Source organism: Idiotropiscis lumnitzeri, chromosome 8, assembly GCF_059441095.1.
Source record: "Idiotropiscis lumnitzeri isolate Australia: NSW breed Sydney's pygmy pipehorse chromosome 8, RoL_Ilum_1.0, whole genome shotgun sequence".
NCBI classification, from domain to species: Eukaryota; Metazoa; Chordata; class Actinopteri; order Syngnathiformes; family Syngnathidae; genus Idiotropiscis; species Idiotropiscis lumnitzeri.
The window spans coordinates 23,444,321-23,461,476 of NC_142398.1; the positions used below are offsets into that span (position 1 = coordinate 23,444,321).

Genomic DNA, 17,156 nt, shown 5'->3' on the forward strand with positions numbered 1-17,156 from the left:
GGGGGAGAGGGTGAGGGGGTGTCCACTTCACAAATAACCACATTGAGCCTAAAAGTGTTGCTGGAAACCAAAATGCTCGCCTTTCGGGGGTTAATGTTCCTCTCGCTTCTTCTACACTTCACTGTTGAAGGGGGCACTTTTTTTGTGAATGAAAAATAAATTCAACCATTTCAAGTGCAGTTGGAGGCGCGAGGCTATTTGGTGCGTCGAGCCGGTTTTCGTGTTTGTTGGAGGGTGGCGTAATCAAATAAACAAAGAAATATTAACGCCCAGGTGACTGCGCGCAGGCTCTTCCGCATTCAGAAGCCACGTGACGTTGTGCTTTTATTGTGAAGTCTGCAAGCGGAACCAGTGTTGTTTGCTTAGGAACGCTTGACTGTGGTCCTCTCGACCCAACGCGCGGGCCTCCTCCTCCTCCTCCTCCTCCTCCGCGAAAATGGACGACGTCCCGGCGCTGCTTCACATCTCCATCTCGTTGTGGATCCAACCCAACGACGGCGACGTTTTCTTCAAGGTGGACGGAAGCCGGTTCGGGCAAACACGAACCGTCAAGCTGCTCACGGGCTCCAAGTACAAAATCCAAGTCCTCGTCAAGCCCGGAACCGTCGAGGCCACGTAAGGCACAAGAAAAGCGTTCTGTGTCTGCCTAGTGATGGAATTCATGCCCGAAAGATGCCCATCAAATATGCAATATTTGCGGCGTCACGTGACCTCGTGAAGACGCGCGTGTGGGCCTGCTGCCTTGCACCTCCGCATGAAAACAAATGTGCTTAATTATTAATTATGCAGAAAGTATCAATGGAACGAGCGAATGTATGATTCTTATGTAATTGCGATGATGCGCAAGCTAACCTCAGCATCAATCGTCTGAAAGGCTCTCGATTCATTGAAACAATCATGAACACGGCATAACAATTTGAAGATTGAATTGAAAAAGCTCTCCTTTTTTTGTCATATCAAGCAGAAGTATGCGATGGAGCGCAAACGCACTGGCGTGTGGGCAAGGAGAGCCGCCGCCGCCGCGTCAAACACGCCAATGCAAAAATGAAAACACTCACCAGGAGCAGCCGTGGGCCACAACTCACGCTCGTTCGCGCACGGCTCTTGCTCCTCACGTCACTCACGAGGCCACGCCCCTTAAGGGCATCCATGCAACACACAGATACTGCCTAATTGTGTGACGACGACCGGAAGCGACGTGTTCCACATTTCCGCCCAAAACGGGTCCATTGCTTGGACAAAAACGCATCCTCAATTCCAAATGTCCTGCTACTGTGTTCAACATTTGTTTTTGGATTGACCAAATAGTTTTTCCACAAATTCTGAAAGTTGTCCAAAATGGCCTCACGTGTCCTTGCAGAGCATTTCAGTTTATCTTCAGCATTTGGACAGAAGTTGCATCGTCCGGTTACACTTCAGAAAAGCCGACTTCTGAATTGTGTTTCAATTCATTTCCGTGGAGACAAGAATGAGATTGCCACGCCCACTTTTATGTTGGACGTCCGTTTGGTTCAAATAGCGTCGCGGCACAGTGGCAGGAGGAATGCAAGCTGACCGAGTTGCTTCCCCTCTTTGATTGTGTGTGTGTGTGTGTGTGTTAGGAACATGAACATCGGCGGCGTGGTCTTCCCTCTGGAGGAGCAGTCGCGAGACGCCGATCACGTTGTCTTTCACGGACGCTACGACACTGAGGGCGTGCCGCACACCAAAAGTGGCGACCGGCAGCCCGTGCAAGTTAGCATCCAGGTCAGCACGGCGACCGACCGACCGACCGACCGCGCGTCGTGCGCACACATTTCCACAATTCTGAAAATAAATAAATAATCAACTTGCAATTCTTTTCGATCGAGATTGCCATTGCAATTTAATATGCAATTATTTTCTCAAGGTCCTCTTGAACAAACGCAAGCGATAAATTCATCTCGATTACCATTAGAATTATCTGTTGATGATTTTGTCAATCAAGGATGAACTCATTTTACTGCTATTGACGGCTAAAGACGTCAAAGATTCATTTTTGTCACTCGGGTGGCAGTGAATGTGAATTGGATACATTTTTTTTAACATCTTTTAATTCCCATGATTTTATTTCAAAACAAAATGTTGTTTCAAATTGGCAGTGCAGAAAAAGACCCGCAGGTGATTCTCTTACGCATTTTGCTTTTGAATGTATGGAAAATCAGCCAAAATGTTGAGCCTTGTTTTGCAAAGAAAAATGGCAAGTCAGAAAGTCTTTCCTGTTTTATTTTTCAAAGACATATAAATATTGTTGTTATGCTTTGGTTCGCTTTCATTTCATTTTTTTTCTCTGATGAGGTGAGGAGACCAAAACACTCCACCCATCTGCTCCTGGTTTTAGAAGCCATTGCGCCCCCCCCCCAATCCAAAGGTTTGCCCACCCCTGGCGTAGAGCGTGAATAATTAGCCAATCGTTGGATCGTCGGAAGCTCTCCGTGAATTGTTGCGCGCCAAACAATCGTTCGTCGTGAAGTCAAGCGAGGTGATTATAGTTTTGGGAATTTTGAAAATGAAATCGTGTTGTTGACCAAATCAAACGACAACGCCAGCGGTTTCTAGAATGTTGTTCATTTCCATCTTGTGCTTGCAGTTTGAGCGAGCGGGCACGTTCGAGACCGTTTGGCAGGCCAAGTACTACAACTACTACAAGCGCGAGCACTGCCAGTTTGGTAACAAATTCAGCAGCATCGAGTACGAGTGCAAACCCAACGAGACGCGCACCCTCATGTGGATCAACAAGGAGGCCTTCAACTGAGCGCCGCCGTCCTCTTCTTGCTTTGTTGTCGTGTGCGTTTGCGGCCGGGAAACCGAGTCCACGCCCGCCCACGTGGTTTCCCGCTTGTTGCCGATGGCGTTGGCTTGGCGTCTTTTCCTTGATTTCAAAGCAAAAAATAAAATCAAACAACAACAACCCAAACGCCGACTCACTTGCCGTCTTGTTCTTGAATGAAACCAAACGATTTGATTTGAGCGACTGACTTTTGTGAGCTTCAAAAGTTTCTTCCAAGCATCAAATCGGCGGAAGGTGGAATTGATCGCGTGAAAATGTCAACCTTTCTTTTTCTCTGACGACATGGTGAAGAGCGTCCTTCTTCTCGGTGTTCCCTCGCTACTTTTGCGGCTTCACTCGGACGCCGCCTCATTTGTCGGCAAAGACGGCGGCTTTCCGGGCTATTTTGCCATTTTTCTTGCTTCTTCGTCCGAGCGGCGGAAAAATGTCTCCCATCCTCTTGGGTGTGTTTGGAAATATGTGCCGAGCGAAACGCGCCATTGGCTGCTGCGGAAAAAAACAAAACGAATCACACGACTGTTTCTCGACATTTGTCACGTCTCGGTGATACGTTCGAAAGTAGCTCGTACGATCAAACGAACGAGTACGAAAAAGTTTCTTTTTCGAAACGCGCAACGGCCTCGACTGTTGGACTCTCGCGGGGATCACGATGCGCGCGAACTGCTCAAAGTTTATTTTTCAATTCCAAACTTGCGAGTCGCAGCCGCTGACTTTCGTTATTTGAGAGGACGTGCAAAAGGACGCGATCGTTCCGATTCGGGTGAGCAAACGTTGGCTTGTCGCCTGAAAATGACTGTATGGAGTCACTCGTAAATGTAGCGAATATTAGCTTGCGTTAGCTCGCCGCGTTAGCCGTCCAATTTGGATTTTCTTATTGTCCCACAAGAAAAAAAAAAACTTTCTTTCATTACTCCCTGAACAACAGCAGAGCTATGCCAGGATGCTCTTTGTGGACTACGGCTCGGCATTCGACACAATCGTCCCGGACATCGTCGTCGCCAAACCGGACATTCTCGGCCTCCCCGCCCTCATTAAGGACTTTCTGACCAACAGACCCCAGACCGTGTTGCTCGGCCCCTACACGTCCTCCACCCGCACGCTGAGCACCGGTTCCCCTCAAGGATGCGTGCTGAGCCCTCTCCTGTACGCCCTCCACACCTACGACCGCAGCCCGGCCCACGGTAACAACACCGTCGTCAAGTTTGCCGACGACACGACAGTGGTCGGTCTAATCTCGGAAGGTGACGAGACAGAGAGGAGGTAAAGATGCTGACGGCTTGGTGCGAGGACAACAGACTGCACCTTAACACTGCAAAAACAAAGGAGATTGTCGTCGACTTCAGGAGGAACAAGACGGTGCCGCCCCCCCTCTGCAGCGAAGGCGTGCGTGTGGAGAGGGTCCACACGTTCAAGTTCCTGGGAGTACAGATCTCCGACGACCTTTCTTGGACTCACAACACCACAGCAGTGGTAAAGAAGGTCCGCCAACGTCTGCACTTCCTGAGAGTCCTCAGGAAATTCAACCTGGACAGGAAGCCGCTGCTGGCCTTCTACCACTCGTCCATCGAGAGCCTGCTAACGTACTGCGTCTCCACCTGGTACGGCGGCTGCACTGAGGCGGACAGAGTGAGGCTCCAGAGGACGGTCGAAACAGCGCAAAGGATTATTGGCTGCCCTCTCCCCTCACTGTCGGACATCGACACCGCCCGGTGCCTCAGAAGGGCTCTCAACATCGTCAAAGACGACACCCACCCAAACTCACACCTGTTCGACCTGATGCCCTTTGGCAGGCGCTACAGATGCATCAAATCGAGGACCAATAGACTGAGAAACAGTTTCTTTCCGAGAGCCATCTCCACTCTGAACTCTCACACACACACACGGCCACCCGTACCTTGCAGAACAGCAACGTGATGTGTTTTTATATATCCTATTCAGTATTATTTTCCATTGCATATTCTCTTATCTCATTTATATATTTATCTGAATTATTGTCGTATTGCACTGGAGAGGGGAGCTCTCTAATCTCGTTGCACACTTGAGTACAATGACAATAAAGGCATTTCTGATTCTGATTCTGATTCTAAATACAACATCCAAAACGCATATCGCGCATCCCCGGAAACACCACACAGTTTGAACCATTTCACACCAAAATATGGAGATTCTTATCCGATGGCAGCTTCTTCTCGCCAAACTGCTTCTTGTCTTTGCTTTTTGAGGCTTCGGGTAACGGCTGGAAATCGCCTTCCTCGGCACTTATTGTGTCGGTCCTTGAGCAAAATGGAAGTTCATCAGTGACAGGCTGACGGATGATAAAGATGGACTGCGCCTCACTGTTAACAACTACGTTCAAATTTTTCTTTTTATTTTCAAAAGACTCAAAACGTAACCAGAATCCCGCATCACATTGTAGCCCACATTCGATTTCTGGTGGCTTAGTGTCTTTTGGCGTATTAAATCCTTTTGGGAAAATTGCCATGATGAACGTTCTTCTTTGTCATACAATACAATTTTATTTATGTAGCGCATTTCACAAGTCTTTAGAATGGTGAAAACGATGTGTGTGTGGGGGGGGGTAATGGCTTAATAGTGGTGTAAATAAAATAACACAAAAAAAAAACTCTACTTTGCGGAAATCCACCAATCATGAAGGATTATGGATCACATTACCCGCGAAAAGTGAGGGACCACTGCATGAGTGAGTCATCTGCCCCCCCCCGCCAAGCGGAGAATCTCCGATCGCCTAGGCCCCGCCCCCTACCGCAGTGCCGCTGGTGCTAGTCGCTCTCGCCTCGCCAGTCCTCGGTTAGCCCCGCGATCTCGAGCACCTGAGCATTTGATCGTCGGCCCTCGCAGACCTCCGCCAAGCACTCCGCTCGACGACGACATGGTGAGACTCAGAGACGCCTCGCGTCGAGTCGCGTCGCGTCGCCTCGCTTGGCGACATTTGCTGGCTAACGTTAGCCGCCGTTAGCTCACCAAGCAAATAACATCGATGGGCCTTCGACGTCGGCGCTCGTGACGACGCGATGGCCCGGCAAAATTGTTCGATGATTTTTGTTTATTATTTAATTAATTATGAATCAAGGGGCATACTTTTTTTTTTGTGACGTGAACATTCGAATGCTCTTGTGAGCGTTCGATGCGCCTCGAATCCGCCTTAACTGGGCTCTTGTTGATGCTCCAAGCTTACAACAAGCGGAAGTGGCCTCTGTCGTCGTAAAAGCGCCACCAAAATAAAAGCTGGCGAAGACAAACGTGAAATGGACGCGACTGAGGAATCGCTAAATTATCAATGAATATTCATTTTGGTGGTGCCCCGCCCACAACCTTTGATCGTCCAGTTTGACAGATGAAATAAATTCGCGAAACACTGCAACACGGCACCATGAAAAAAAAAACTAATGGTGCATTTATTTATAGATCTTTAATTCCACAATTAACGAATGAATGCAACAATTAATGAATGACAGATTTAATGAAACACTTGGTGTGTTTATTTAATTTATGGAACTTTCATTCCTCATAAAACCATGTCTACGTTTCTAGCATTCAAAAGAGTTTTTGTTGTCTTTATTTATTTGTTGTTACCACGCTATTAACTTCTTTACTCTAAAAGCAAACCAAAACAAAAGAGGAATTCACTTTGTGTATTTCAAACAGCCAATCAACAAGAATGGACTATTCTTTTGTCTAAATGCTAACAGAACGGAAAACGCCTTTGACTTGGTAACGATTAGCATAAATAGTTGCACTTTTAGAACGGATATGTGAATACAAACAGTGGAGCAGTGCATGCAGACAGACAATTCTTTATTGCAATACTCACAGGCATATATTCTTATTCGTCTTCGGATAAAAAGAAAAAAAGACAAACATAATTATCAGATAAAAGGGTCGCGGTGACTTTTGGTTTGAGAAGAGCCGGAAGGAGCAGCACAATGAAATGAAGATGCACAACATTTTGAGTTGTTCCATTCTAGTTTGTTGCGCTGTGTTTTTATAAGATACAATAATTTTGTTTTTTTTCCTTATTAAGAAACATGGTACGCATTTGTTGTTGGCTTTTTTTTTGGGTGGGAGGCTGCAATAAATGTTTGGCATCTGCGTTCATTTTGATGAGGAATATTGATATGAGTGTGAAGAATGTGTTTTGAGTGGGCGCAACCAATATGGATTTTATTTTTGAGGTTGAGGCGATTCTGATATTTGACAGAATAACATTTCTGATAGGAGATTAATCAAACAAGTATATATTTATTTATTGAATTATTTGAGTGTTTTTCAGTACTTTGTCTTTGATTGTGAAAATTTGCAAGAAAAATTGAGCCCATCTGTGGCTGAATGTTGCCGTCTCATGTGTTAATATGTCGAACAAAAAAAAAAACAATGAGCCGATTTTTAAATGATCGTCCAATTATAATGGATCAAGACCTACTCAACGACTGACGGCTTTTGTCAACTTGGAGAGCTTCGATCTGTTGGCAGCCATGTTGTGAGTGGAAGCAGTGTACAAGAGCAGAGACGTGCTTTCAATGACGGGAAATGCAAAAAAAAAAAGTTTGGGGAAATAAATGACAATTAAAGGATAAGATGAATTTGTGAATGAATTTTTTTTGTTTTGTTTTCCAGGGGAATGAAGCCAGTTATGCTCTGGACATGTGCTCGCACTGTAAGTATGACATCATCATCATCATCATCATCATCATCATCATCATCAGCAGCAGCAAACACCAATGCTGCACCCGAACACTCTTTTAAGGACTTTGGGCAAACGTTGAGTGGGCCTCTAAATTAGACAATGTTGTTGGACGGGTGAGCCGCGAGTTTCTGAAAGGGGCGGGGTTACGTTTCCGTGCATTGGGAACGGCCTTGAAAAACGGAATGACGTGATATCTTTTCACAATATCTCTGAAAAATGAGTGAGACTTCAACTCGGACTGGCGGCAGTTTGCCAAAATATCTCTTTTGGGATGCAAACGAGAGTGCCGCCATGATTGTGATTGGCCAATTCGGATCCAATCGTCTCAATTCCATCTCTTGATTGCGGGGATGGAACGATTCACTCGAGTCCCGATTCCAATTTTCACTTTGCCGCTTTCATTTTGTTTTGTTTTTCATGCTTGTCTCTGCGCTCGCGTGGCGCTGCAGCCGTCCACGCGCGCAATTAGCACTGATGTTGACAAACGCTACACTCGGTCGGCACGCGGTCGCCATTAAATGACCGTGAGGTGTTCTTGCTGTCCACCACGAGGATACAAATTGATTTCACGGTTTACATAAAATAAAAAAAAAATCCTGCTGTCAAGTGATTACATTTTTAAACTAATTCATCACAAAAATAAAATCCATGATTAATTGTGATTAATCACATATTTTTTGTGAAGCTTGTAATTGACTTTTGGAATGATGCAAAATCACCAAATAGGAAGTATATTTAATTCAAAAAGGGTTCTAATGGCTTTCTTTGATCCTTGAATACGATCGAAATGGAGCCATCTTGACAAGAATTTTTCTTTGAAACAATTCTCAAAACGTCTGCAATCCATTTGGCCCTAAGCAGCGACACTCCAGCAGTGTTGCTTTGCTGGAGCACGCCGTTTTCTTCTCGGGTGACTTACAGCCAATATGCGACAATATTTGCTAATTGTTTTGGAAGGAAATCAAACTGAGTTAAAAAATGTCGATTAATCTTCAGAGTTAATGCTTTAATTTTGTCAGCCTTAAAGAAAAAACAACAACAACGTTTATTCATATGAGGGATGGCGCCATTGTGTAGCTGTAATGAAGAGCAACGGCCTGGCGGGGGCGCCAAAAAGTATCTTGTCAGACGTATTTTCTTCAGTTTGAATGATCTTTGCACAAAAAGCAACTATTTCGATTGGTTCATTGATTTGAACACGAAACCAAAGCACAAGCACTCATCACAACATCTGTGAGCGACCAATTTTGGTTTCGGCAAATGGCTTAAAAGAAGGGAGCCAAACGGGAAGTGTCTCTCAATGGATTAGCCCCCGCGAGAGATTAGCGCTGGCGCTGAGTCAGGTTTAGCGAGGCGCCATGGCCGGAGCCCGCCACGCGTCGGGTGAGTTTGGGAAGTCGTGATGTCGCCTTGCGCTGACTCATCGTGCACGCCGTCTGTCTCTCGTCTGTCCGTGTGTGTGTGTGTGTGGTCAGTCGACGCGGATGAGATCAAGCGTCTGGGCAAGCGCTTCAAGAAACTGGACCTGGACAACTCGGGCTCTCTGAGCGTGGAGGAGTTCATGTCACTGCCCGAGTTACAGCAGAACCCTCTGGTGCAGCGCGTCATCGACATCTTTGACACGGACGGCAACGGAGAGGTGGACTTCAAAGGTCAGGCTTTGGCCGAGAATCGGCGCCCATCGTGTACGCCTCCCATCTTTCATTTTCTTCTCGTGTTTCCGTTCAGAATTCATCGAAGGCGTCTCTCAGTTCAGCGTGAAAGGAGACAAAGAGCAAAAGTTACGATGTAAGTCGACTTCAGATTCCGTCGTTTCTCCTCCTCGTTGGCCGTGAAAATGTTTTGATTTTCTGGGGGCAGTTGTAGACGACAGAAGTGAGTCGTGAGTCCGTCTTTCCCCCCAATTCAAGATGGAGGCCGGCGGCGCTTTTGTAAACTTGCTTCGTGTGCGTTGGCAGCCACGTTGTTGGTGAACGAGGCGAGGCGCGCGTCAGCGAATTCACTTGAACCGACGCCGTTTCAAAGATAAAGATGTCCTTTATTAGTCCCACAATGGGGAAATTTGTTTCAGTTCTTTTCTGGCAAAAAAAAGTCCAAAGTTGCTGTGACATGAGCAAAATGGGCAGATTTCTCTTAACTCCAAGCCTAATCATTTAATTGGCCTTTTCAAAAACGGACTGATAAGCACATGACCTTAGAAAATGACCTTTGTGTGACCTTTCTGGACGAGCAAAACATGGTCACATGGATTTAGTTTTTTTAGTAGGATCAAATTTCCATCATCGATTCATTTAATTCTCTTTCTGATATGAATGAGAGGCCCAACAGGGGACTGCTCCTTCATATTAGTTTGACTTTGAAACGGCGAGAAATATCAGCTTTTTTATAATTCTATGCGTTGGGGCTGTCGTTTGATTGCCATTCTTTTTCAACGGAACCACTGTTGAGTTGGGGTTGGGGGTTGCTGCCGTTTTTGTCTTGCAGTCGCCTTCCGCATCTACGACATGGACAAAGACGGCTACATCTCCAACGGCGAGCTGTTCCAGGTTCTGAAAATGATGGTGGGCAACAACCTGAAGGACACGCAGCTGCAGCAGATTGTCGACAAAACCATCATCAACGCCGACAAGGACGGCGACGGAAGGATATCCTTTGAGGAGTTCTGCGCGGTCAGTGGGCTCGCCCGTGTTTATCTACTCCAACAAAGGTCCGCTTATCATGCGAGATTCGTTCCAGGATCGCCCACTCTTAGAAGTCAAACGATGCGTAACAAGTGAGACCGCAGTCAGCCGTCATCCCAGTAATGAGCAAAATATTCCATCACTCTCTTGGCACGTTTTGTAAGCTTTCTTTAAAAGTCCCTCAACGAGCTTCCAGAGATTGACGAGATGGGAGAAAAATATTGCGCAAACGGTGTCGCCATCCCGCCATATGTTGACAGTCAACAAATTCCCACACAATCATGACACGCAAAGATGTACGTGATCAGATTAAGCGACAGCCGTCACTTTCTGGAGCGACAATGACAAAGTCGACTTTCAATCATTTTCAACACAAAATAATGGCACCCAAATGCTGTGACCTTCTTCAGCATCCCAAACTGTACAGAGTGCTGCCATCTCGTGGTTGGCAGTGGAATTACGCCCACAAGAAATAAATGGGACCTTGAAATTGGAACGACTTTGACCCGAAAATATCGTGAGTCCAAAATGCCTTCGTCCAAATTCTTGAAGCCTGAACACCCGAGCAGAGTCGAATGAACGTCGACAACCCCCGTTTTTGGAGGTTTCGCGGCATTTTTAGAACGTTTACGGAAATAAGCCTCCACCCCCAAATTCTTCCAATGGATATTCTTCAAATGCCATTTGAGCCTTGGATCCGCTTAGGAAGTGTGCGCTGCCGCTCTATGTGGCCCCCAAAAGTGCTGACGAAAAATGATGAGCCCCCCAACCACCATCATTTCAACTGTTTCCTTTCGTCTGCTACTCGCGCTTTGTTGTTGTTGAATTGCAAGGAAGGCGGTGGTCCGCCACTTTGCAAAATGTCATTTGACACCCACGTAAAAGTCAAAACGTCTTTGGTCGAAATGTGTGACTTTGTGCGTCCCCCCCGCAGGTGGTGGGCGGCCTGGACATTCACAAAAAGATGGTGGTGGACGTGTGACGGGCTTCCCGCTCCTCGACGCTCCTCGAGCCCCCCCCCCCCCCTCCCTCTCCCGTCCGATCGCGGCAGCCGCTTGAACGGAAGCGGCACTTTCCCGAGCGCTCGCGAGGCGTTTGTTTTTCTTGTTTTGTTTGTGCCGAGCAACCGCAATTTGGCGGCGTGTTTGTTTGCGTGTTTTAATTTATTCTGCCGTGTACAGGGAGCGAGAGCATGCCAACAGGAAGCGTGTGCCTGCTTGTGATTGGTCGTTGGTTGTGACCGTTAGCCTGACGTGTTCATTCGCATGTTAGCAAGCGCTCGCATCGAAACCAGGAAGTAAGTGGCCTCTTTGACTCTTTTTTTTTCTCTTTCTTGTCCTGCCAAGTGGCGACCAAACATTTTCTACTAAGTGGAATTTACCATGTGGCGTGGTCGTCTCCTTTGGTGCACGTTGCATGCCGTGCAGCTCAACTGCGCCACCTGCTGCTCGCATGTCAAAAAGTCTTTCAGGTTTACACACTCAGCTGCATCATAAACTTTTTTTTCTTTTATTTGGCTGCCGCAGGCCCTGGCTGATAAATGTCCAAGCACACAAGAGAAAGTTATTAAAGAAAAAAAAAAAAGTCTTATTGTGTGCACTTTGCTGGTCACGTGACCTTTTGGTGCACGTTGCATGCGCTCATGTTTGCATGCGTGTGTGTGTGTGTGTGTGTGGGCGGTCTATGCGGCGTCCGACGCGAGCCTCATGGCCGGCCGTCTCCTTCAAAGTGAAGTCGGATGAAAACGCTCGGAGCGGTCAGGCTGTTGGCTCATTTCACGCGAGGTCTTGCGCCTGTGGTGTTTACATGTGAATACTAATATGAATAGGAACATTTCAAACACACCGTGTTGCCAATTAAAGTTTGATGTAGAAAAAGAACAAAAGCAACGCTCTCGCTTTCTCTTGCTGTACGTTTGCCAAGACGCGACTTGGGACAATAAACGACAAAGTCCTGCAAAACTTTTTCATATTTAATCTGTTCTTATTAGCTCTTCAAATCATTTCGAACACATTACGAGGCAAGATAAGTCATTGAAAGAAAAAGATGATTGGAGGCGTGATAAGAGGTGAAAATGCTTGAAACTTGAGTTTTTTGCCTATTTGTATTTCATTAACTAAGATGTTTTTGTTTTTTAATGATACTAAACTTGCCCTATTCATGATGTGGCCCACCTGCCAAAACACAACTCGGCCATTCAATTGATCAAGCGAATGTCATTTTCATCTTCCGCCACCCAAAAAACAGAAATCAATAAAAACCTGAAGTGAGGGGCATCATTAGATGTCGTTTAATATTTAAAAAAAAAAAAAACTTTCCTGCTCCCAGTTTTGATTTCATTTGATGTTCTGGACTTCCTGCAAGCGCCGTCGACGGCGCTCCACGGCTCGCTGCTTTTTCTGCTCCATCTCCAGCGCCGAACATTTTGCCAACGCTTGACACACAAGCGTCACTTTCCCCGTCTCGCCGGCGATCCGGTTCTCCAGGTCCTCGCAGAGTTCACGCATCATCTCGTCGTCGTCGTCGGCCGGGTCGTCCCACAGCGGCTCTGACGAGAAAATGGCGTCCAATTCCCCGTCAGAGAAATCCAAGACGGGGAGAACGTGCTCATGGTTGGGGCCTGGCGAGGAGCATTTTTCTGTTGCCATAGAAACGGCAGCAGGTCGTCCGCAAGTGGCCGTCAAGTCTTTTCCTGCGGCTTCGGAGCTCAAAGATTGGACGTTTGCAGCACACGTTCCAGGTTTGTCCAGAGTTGTTCTCTTGTCCGACAGGCTGACCCCGGAAAGTGGAGACGCAATCGGCGCCGATTGGCAGGAGATCTTCTGCGTGGAGCTGTGTTTGGGTGCAAACAAGTTCTCCGGGTATCGCGTCATCTCGTCGAGCGACGAGTCATCGAGCAGGTCGGAGCGAGTCGTCGTGAGGAAATCCTCGGCGAGCTCGTCAAAGAGGACGTCCGGGTCGTCCTCGCCGCGTGACGGGGGCGACGCCAGATTGCGGACGCGCTCGTCCGACGGCCACCGTGCGCGCTTGAGGCCGTCATCCCGGTCGTGGCGGCCAATCAAGTTGAGGTCAAAGCGCTTGGCCAACTTGAGCAGGTCGACGTCGACGCCGTTGCATCTGTGGCACATTTTGGAGCGGCCCGTCAGGAATCCGCTTCAGGGCATGAAACTACTGTTCACATTTTGGAGGCGTCATGAAAGCAAAAATGTTTGTCGTATTTTGGGACAAAAGATGCATTCGAATATATTCGGACTGTTTGGAGAAATAATATTTTTATTTTCTATTTTTACTTATTAAATGAACGTTTGCCAGAAATGTTAACCTTTTTATGTATTTTTTTTTCATGACACCATTTTAAAACAATTTCAGAGTTGAAGATGATGAAAAGTAGCGCATGTTTTTTTGTTGAATATTAAAAACAAACAAAGACAACAACTTTAAAATAGCAATCCAAGTCCCTGCAATTTGTTGACGTTAGAAAAAAAAATATTCAACATTACAAGACGTCACTCGGGCTGCGGCCATCATACATTGTTTGCATCGATTATTCGATCAATTAACTGGGGACAAATAATGAGAATCCACAAATTCTCAATCAACTTTCTCCCCGCAAAAATTGCTTACACAGCAGATGGCCGAGCTCAGTTTATACTTTTTTTTTGCTCGGGAAACCGAAATGAGTTGTCATTTTATTTTTTTATCCATCAATTTGGGAGAGATTAGGAAATAAGCGAAAAACGCCAACTTTTAACGAGGCATATGGCCACGCCCCTCCGCTCTCGACACGCCTCCATCGGAGTCACGAAAGGGACCCGTGACAAACTCTCCAATGGAAATCCTTGCACCTGCATTGCTTCTGCCGTCCAAAAACAAGTCATGTGGACGCCCCCCCACCTATGACCACTTCAACATATCTCTCCGTGGCGCATTTACGTGAGAATGGGGAACAACTATTACGCCTCCTCCGCTGATCACGGTGCGGACGCACGGCCTAAAATCACCAGTCGGAATGTTCACAGAGACTCAAGTGGGAATGCGTCGACATGCAGGACGATTGGCTCCAAATTTTTGTCTGTAGGCGACGTTTCATTCTTTGGAACGCGGCAGCTGATGGGGGGCACATACAAAAGTCCACTTGCAAATCAAATTCTAAAATGGTGATTCAGTTCCACTCGAAAAAGTTTGACTTATGTTGACCTCCAATATCTAAGACTGGTTTGAGCACATTCGACTGCGTGTAACAAAAACTTTGGATTTCATCACCATGACAGCCGACGAATGCGTGCTCACCTGGGCGACTTCCTCCTGCTTTTGGGTGGCTGAACGTCGGGCGTGCACGGGATGCCGGCGCTGTCGCCGATCCACTGCTGCAAGGCGGGCTCCGACACTTCGGGCCTGCCGCGCTGCACACGCACACACCGACGGTGACGTCACGGCAGCGAACGCCCGGACGAGGTGCGCGTGACTCACCTCGGGCGCGATCTTGTTGACGATGTCAGCGATATTGACGGCGCCAAGCGCGTGCTTCTTTGCCCGTTTGCCGAGTCTCTGGGGCGACGTGGCGTCCCAGACGATGTCGTGATGCGGAGACTCGTTGCCCGACGCACCGGAAACTCTCGACACCACGGGCCTGCTTGGGGTCTTGAATTCTGCAACGTGACAAAAGTGGATTTGCTTGAAAGCAGTATTTCACATCAATTCCTCTTTTCCACTTCAATGCAAACTGGAAGGCAGTGGTCTCCCGATCATTGACCTCAACTTTACTCTGGACTTGGACCCTTTTGTCTGAATTTGATTGGTCGGATGCAAACTTAATCAATAAAAAAATGTTACCAAATTCCATATTTGACTATTATTATGTAGCCCCAGGTGGGTGTACACCCAGGGGCCACATGGAGGAAAATCACATGACCAAGAGGGTCGGACCGTTAAAAATCCCGATCTATAACGTAAAACTATTGCCTTCAATATTGCCCGGATTATCGCAATTTGCATGCTGTCGTGGTGTTTCCAACATTTGACAGTGTTGAATTTAACACACTTATGTCATATTGTTTTTGTTTGTTTTTTAAAAACATGACTTAAGGTTTTGTTTTAAATAGTGAAATCCAGGCTAATTCCTTCTTCAACTTGCTCTACTCATCTGAGCATTGCTTGTAAATGACAAGAATAACACTTGAGCGAAAAGTTTACGGATTGACCGGCACATTGATTTTCCCCATTGTGGGACTAATAAAGGACATCTTATCTTATCTTATCCACGTATCTTACTCTGCAATTGGCTGGCAACCAGTTCAGGGTGTCCCCCGCCTCCTGCCCCAAGACAGCTGGGATAGGCTCCAGCACCCCCCGCGCCGAACTAAGGAGGAATGTCTTCTTTTTGACGGAAAATATTTTTGGTCTGTGTTTACAGCTGATGTCGTTGTTGAACAAGATTGCATTAAGTGAAAGCGACCACGCGTGAAAATCTAAATAGTGACCTGACTTCGCGGACTTGTCCGTGGAACTTTGCGTGTGCTGACTGAGCTTGAAGCTTCTGCTCAGGCGGCGGTTCGCCGTCCGTGCTTGCAGTTGGTGTCGCTCGGTCGACGGTTGTCCCTTCATGGTCGTGGACATGCCAACTTGAAAGCGCCCCAGCACCGCTCCATCAGCGACCGACTGCACTTTGAACATTCCTTATCCTGACGACTCTAAACATTCCCGTCGAACATGTTCCAACGCCAAAACTCGCTTTGAAAGTCCCGCCATCTTGTCGAGCAGAGGAGGTGGCGACTGCTGGACGATACTGCGCATGCGCACAGTTTTTTTAAAAAAAAAAATGTTTTACGCTGCCAATAATTAAACGTTTCATCCATGAATTAAATGTGGTTGAATAAATAATAACGTGAAGCGCATTGAGTACCTGAGGTAGAAAAGCGCTATACAAGTGACAGCCCAAATCAATGTGTCACGAAATCGAATATCTCCAAAGTGCGAAGAAATACCCTCCAATGATCTGTTGTCTCTCGTACTATTATAACCGTTTAGATGAACTAGGTGAATTTGACATGGTCAATAATTACTGTTAAAATTTATTTGAAATGATCAATAATTAATGTGAAAGTTAACAAGTGTCCTTTTCCGTCACCTGAGTGAGACACTTCTCCTGAGAAGTTGCACAGTAGAACAGCGACCTCTGCTGACCATGACTCGCCGTGACTAAATTTTTTCTACCGAACCCATTGTATAATAATGATAAAATATTTAGTGTTGGTTTTTTTCCGACATTGTCCTACCGTACCTTTTCTTTTTAACGACGTCACAAGATGTAAGTGTAAAAACAATTTGGCACAATGAATATAACTTGAGCACATCATTTGTCAAGGCACAAAACACAATAAACCAGCAACTACTACAACTATCATACACATCAGAAAAGACAACAATAACAAATATGAAGTAAGAGAAAGACATTATAAACAAAATAAAAAATAAATCAAATAAATACATTCCCAAAAAGTACAATGGTTGTAATCAATGCCAAATCTCAATCTTAGCAGCTCATTAGCTGGATAATTGTTGCTTAAAACTTTGAAGTGGACTTCTTTTACTTTGGGCTTGACTGGATATTTGATGTATAGAGTTGGAATTTTCCTAATTTCAGATTGAGAAAATAACTGGAGAATGGAGTTCCCATTTCAGTGTCACTCAGGTAAAGGCGATACATCGTGTTTGTTATTTTTCTCAATCTAAAGGTCATTGTTTTCAAATTTGCGATTACTCAAATCTGTCATATAAAATGTTTTTGATTTGACCTAACGATGTATCCGCGAAATAGCTTGTTTATGAAATGAAGTACGTTTGACTGGTTATCGTTCAATCTTAAAGTCACGCGTAAGGATAAAATCTATTCTTCCTATTTTTTTTAAATAGACACTTAAATGTCAGAAGATGTCATCTAATTGGCTGCTTAGAATTTGGT

The 17,156-nt window shown here is 46.1% G+C and overlaps 3 protein-coding genes across 4 annotated transcripts; 2 read left to right on the top strand and 1 right to left on the bottom strand.

The window, feature by feature from the left end:
• Positions 1-362: 362 nt before the first annotated feature.
• On the top strand, positions 363-2,935 carry LOC148332903 (CB1 cannabinoid receptor-interacting protein 1-like). Its single transcript, XM_088303069.1, has 3 exons — positions 363-615; positions 1,602-1,746; positions 2,609-2,935. The coding sequence occupies exons 1-3, from the start codon at positions 437-439 to the stop codon at positions 2,771-2,773; spliced, it is 489 nt and encodes a 162-aa protein (XP_088159195.1). The 5' UTR covers positions 363-436; the 3' UTR covers positions 2,774-2,935.
• Positions 2,936-5,544: 2,609 nt separating this feature from the next.
• Positions 5,545-12,156, top strand: LOC148332904 (calcineurin subunit B type 1-like). Its single transcript, XM_088303047.1, has 6 exons — positions 5,545-5,702; positions 7,445-7,484; positions 8,990-9,166; positions 9,243-9,302; positions 9,999-10,183; positions 11,130-12,156. The coding sequence occupies exons 1-6, from the start codon at positions 5,700-5,702 to the stop codon at positions 11,175-11,177; spliced, it is 513 nt and encodes a 170-aa protein (XP_088159173.1). The 5' UTR covers positions 5,545-5,699; the 3' UTR covers positions 11,178-12,156.
• Positions 12,150-15,971, bottom strand: LOC148332905 (uncharacterized). 2 transcript variants are annotated; one of them, XM_088303046.1, is made up of 4 exons: positions 15,676-15,971; positions 14,666-14,844; positions 14,486-14,598; positions 12,150-13,312 (listed from the first exon to the last, which is right to left on the bottom strand). In XM_088303046.1, the coding sequence occupies exons 1-4, from the start codon at positions 15,866-15,868 to the stop codon at positions 12,532-12,534; spliced, it is 1,266 nt and encodes a 421-aa protein (XP_088159172.1). In that variant the 5' UTR covers positions 15,869-15,971; the 3' UTR covers positions 12,150-12,531. The 2 variants fall into 2 exon arrangements, with proteins under 2 accessions (XP_088159172.1, XP_088159171.1); XM_088303045.1 differs by having other exon boundaries at positions 12,150-13,348.
• Between the last annotated feature and the right edge of the window lie 1,185 nt (positions 15,972-17,156).